This window comes from Myotis davidii, unplaced genomic scaffold (assembly GCF_000327345.1).
Source record: "Myotis davidii unplaced genomic scaffold, ASM32734v1 scaffold1596, whole genome shotgun sequence".
In the NCBI taxonomy this organism is placed as follows: domain Eukaryota; kingdom Metazoa; phylum Chordata; class Mammalia; order Chiroptera; family Vespertilionidae; genus Myotis; species Myotis davidii.
Genome location: NW_006287456.1, coordinates 45,940 through 48,299, shown reverse-complemented (window position 1 = coordinate 48,299; position 2,360 = coordinate 45,940). Strand labels below are relative to the sequence as shown.

Below are 2,360 nucleotides of genomic sequence, written 5' to 3'. Positions count from 1 at the left end.
GCGGCTAGATCCCCAGTGGGGGGCTTGCAGGAGGCAACCGATCCATGGTTCTCTCTGACCATGGATGTTTCTGTCTTTCCCTCTCCCTTTCTCTCTGAAATCAAGAAAATTTAACAAATAAAAAGCTACACTTCAATTCTCACTCTCCAATTATTTTTGAAAAATTCATTTCTCACTGCTGCTACCCCAGAGCCAACAGTATCTTGGCAGAAATGACATAAGATTATCAACACTTTGTCAGTTGATGCGCCTATTTATAAAGGCTGTGTAGCACGGGAGTTAAAAGCATACCCTATAATCAGCCTGCCTGGGTTCATACTCAGTCTCTGCCATTCAGTAGCTATGTAACTGTAATCAAGATTCCAGCCCATTTGCATTTCACTTTCCATCTGTTATGATTTCTATATTATACTTTCCTCACAGGGCTGTTGTGAGCATTAAGTAAATGACTACTTACATATAGAGTGCTTAACAGTAGATATATTTTCTATGATAGTATACAGTAATAAAATTCCTTTTTGTAATAAAGGTCTCAGGTTCAATTCCCAGTCAAGGGCATAGTACCTGGGTTGCAGGTGCAATCCCCAGCCCCCAATCTGGCAGTGAGCCAGAGGCAACCAATTAATGTGTCTCTCTCACAATGTGTGTCTCTCACATGGAAGCTCTTCTCTTTCTTCTCTCTCTCTCTCTCTCTCTCTCTCTCTCCCCCACCCTCTTTTCCACTCTCTCTGAAAATCAATGGAAAAAATGTCCTTGGAGGAGGATTTTAAAAAGTAAATAAAATGTAAGATATCCCCTATTTTGTCACTTATGGATACTAAAGAAATAGCTCCCCATGTGTTTTAATAGAGAGAAATAATATGGTACTATTTAGTCAATATTTAAATTTTGCATGGAAAGTAGCATCAGTTTTCTTGTGCAGAAAAACATGTTTTAGGGCAATATTATAAACATCTAAAGTTTTAGAGTCTAACTCCAAATTTTACCAAATGAGATTCTTCCTAATAAGTTACAGATTCTAGCCTAATTAACACAACCTTTCTTTCTCTCACCACTCTATTACATGCATCAAATACAATGTGCTGAGCTCATCATTTAAGCACTCAATAATTATTTGGTGAATGAAAGATTTTCATGCTCACCTAATTTTACCTCTTTGTGAATAAATGGCATTTTAATTGTGAATTATATAATTTAGAAGAGACTCAATTTCTATGTGGGATTTTATCAGTTTTTAACATTTATTCAATAAAGGTTTTTTCAATATTCAAGTTACTCATTTTTATAAAAGAATGTGGAAAATACAAAAATAAAATAAAATGAGAAAATAGGCCCCAGTCCCCAACTCAGAAGAACCCAATTAATGTAAACATTTTGGTCTTTTTTTAATTTGCATTGTTTGTAGTTTTTTTATGATAAACATGATAAAAGTCATATATTTTTTAAAGTCATACATTGCATTTATTTTTTTCAGATTAGATGAGAGCTATAATAAGCTTTAAATATTTCTTTTTAAAAAATATACTTTTTATTGTTGATAGCATTACAGATAAGCCTAAAATATTTCTGGATATTTACAAACTCTTTAAAATAAATCAACTCTGTATCATAGAATTGTACACTTGAAACCTATATTATTTTATTAACCAGTGTCACTCCAATACATTCAATAAAAGAAAGAAAAAATAAGTCAATTCATTTTTGAATTGTGTTTCAGTAAAATGATCAACCTTTCAGTTCCTGATACAATTGATGAAAGAGCAATCAACAAGAAGAAACTTACACCCTTCATCATTCAGGTATGCATTATTCTCCCCTCTGTCTTCTATGAAACTACAATTTAAGGATTTGTTCTACAGACCATAGGCTCTGTACTTGTATCTTCTCATTTAATTCTTACACCTCTGAGTTTAGGATTGTTATCCAGATTTTACAGAGAACAGAACTGGAACTCAGAAGTGTTTCTGAGCTTTTCCGAAATTAATGTTAGAACTGAGGTCCCAACCCAGCTCTAATTCCAAGGCGTATGTTTTTTCATTACATATTGTGGTTCAAATATGCATAAATAAGCAAACATATAGGGTAGGGCAAAAGTATGTTTACAGTTGCTTGTATGGAAAATAGTACTATATACTATTTTCCTAAGTGACTGTTGCAACCAAAACAACCAAACGGATGACCGAACAGGTTGCGTGGGGCAACCAGGCCGGCAGGGGTCTAGGCAGGGGGGTTAGTGAGGGACGACCAAACGACTGGGCAGCAGGCTGCATGGAGCAACCAGGCCGGCTGGAGGGGGGCGGGGGGGCGGACAATGAGGGGCGACCAAACGACCAAGCAGCAGACTGCGTGTGGTGACCAGA

General features: G+C 36.1%; 1 protein-coding gene across 6 annotated transcripts in view; it reads left to right on the top strand.

The window, feature by feature from the left end:
* PLS3 (plastin 3) overlaps positions 1 to 2,360 on the top strand; it is an 86,820-nt gene that overhangs the window by 70,159 nt on the left and 14,301 nt on the right. For all 6 annotated transcript variants that reach the window (XM_006759215.2, XM_015560955.1, XM_006759216.2 and 3 more), the window contains one exon: positions 1,718 to 1,799. In XM_006759215.2, the coding sequence (XP_006759278.1) occupies positions 1,718 to 1,799 (82 nt within the window). The remainder of the gene's footprint in view (positions 1 to 1,717; positions 1,800 to 2,360) is intronic.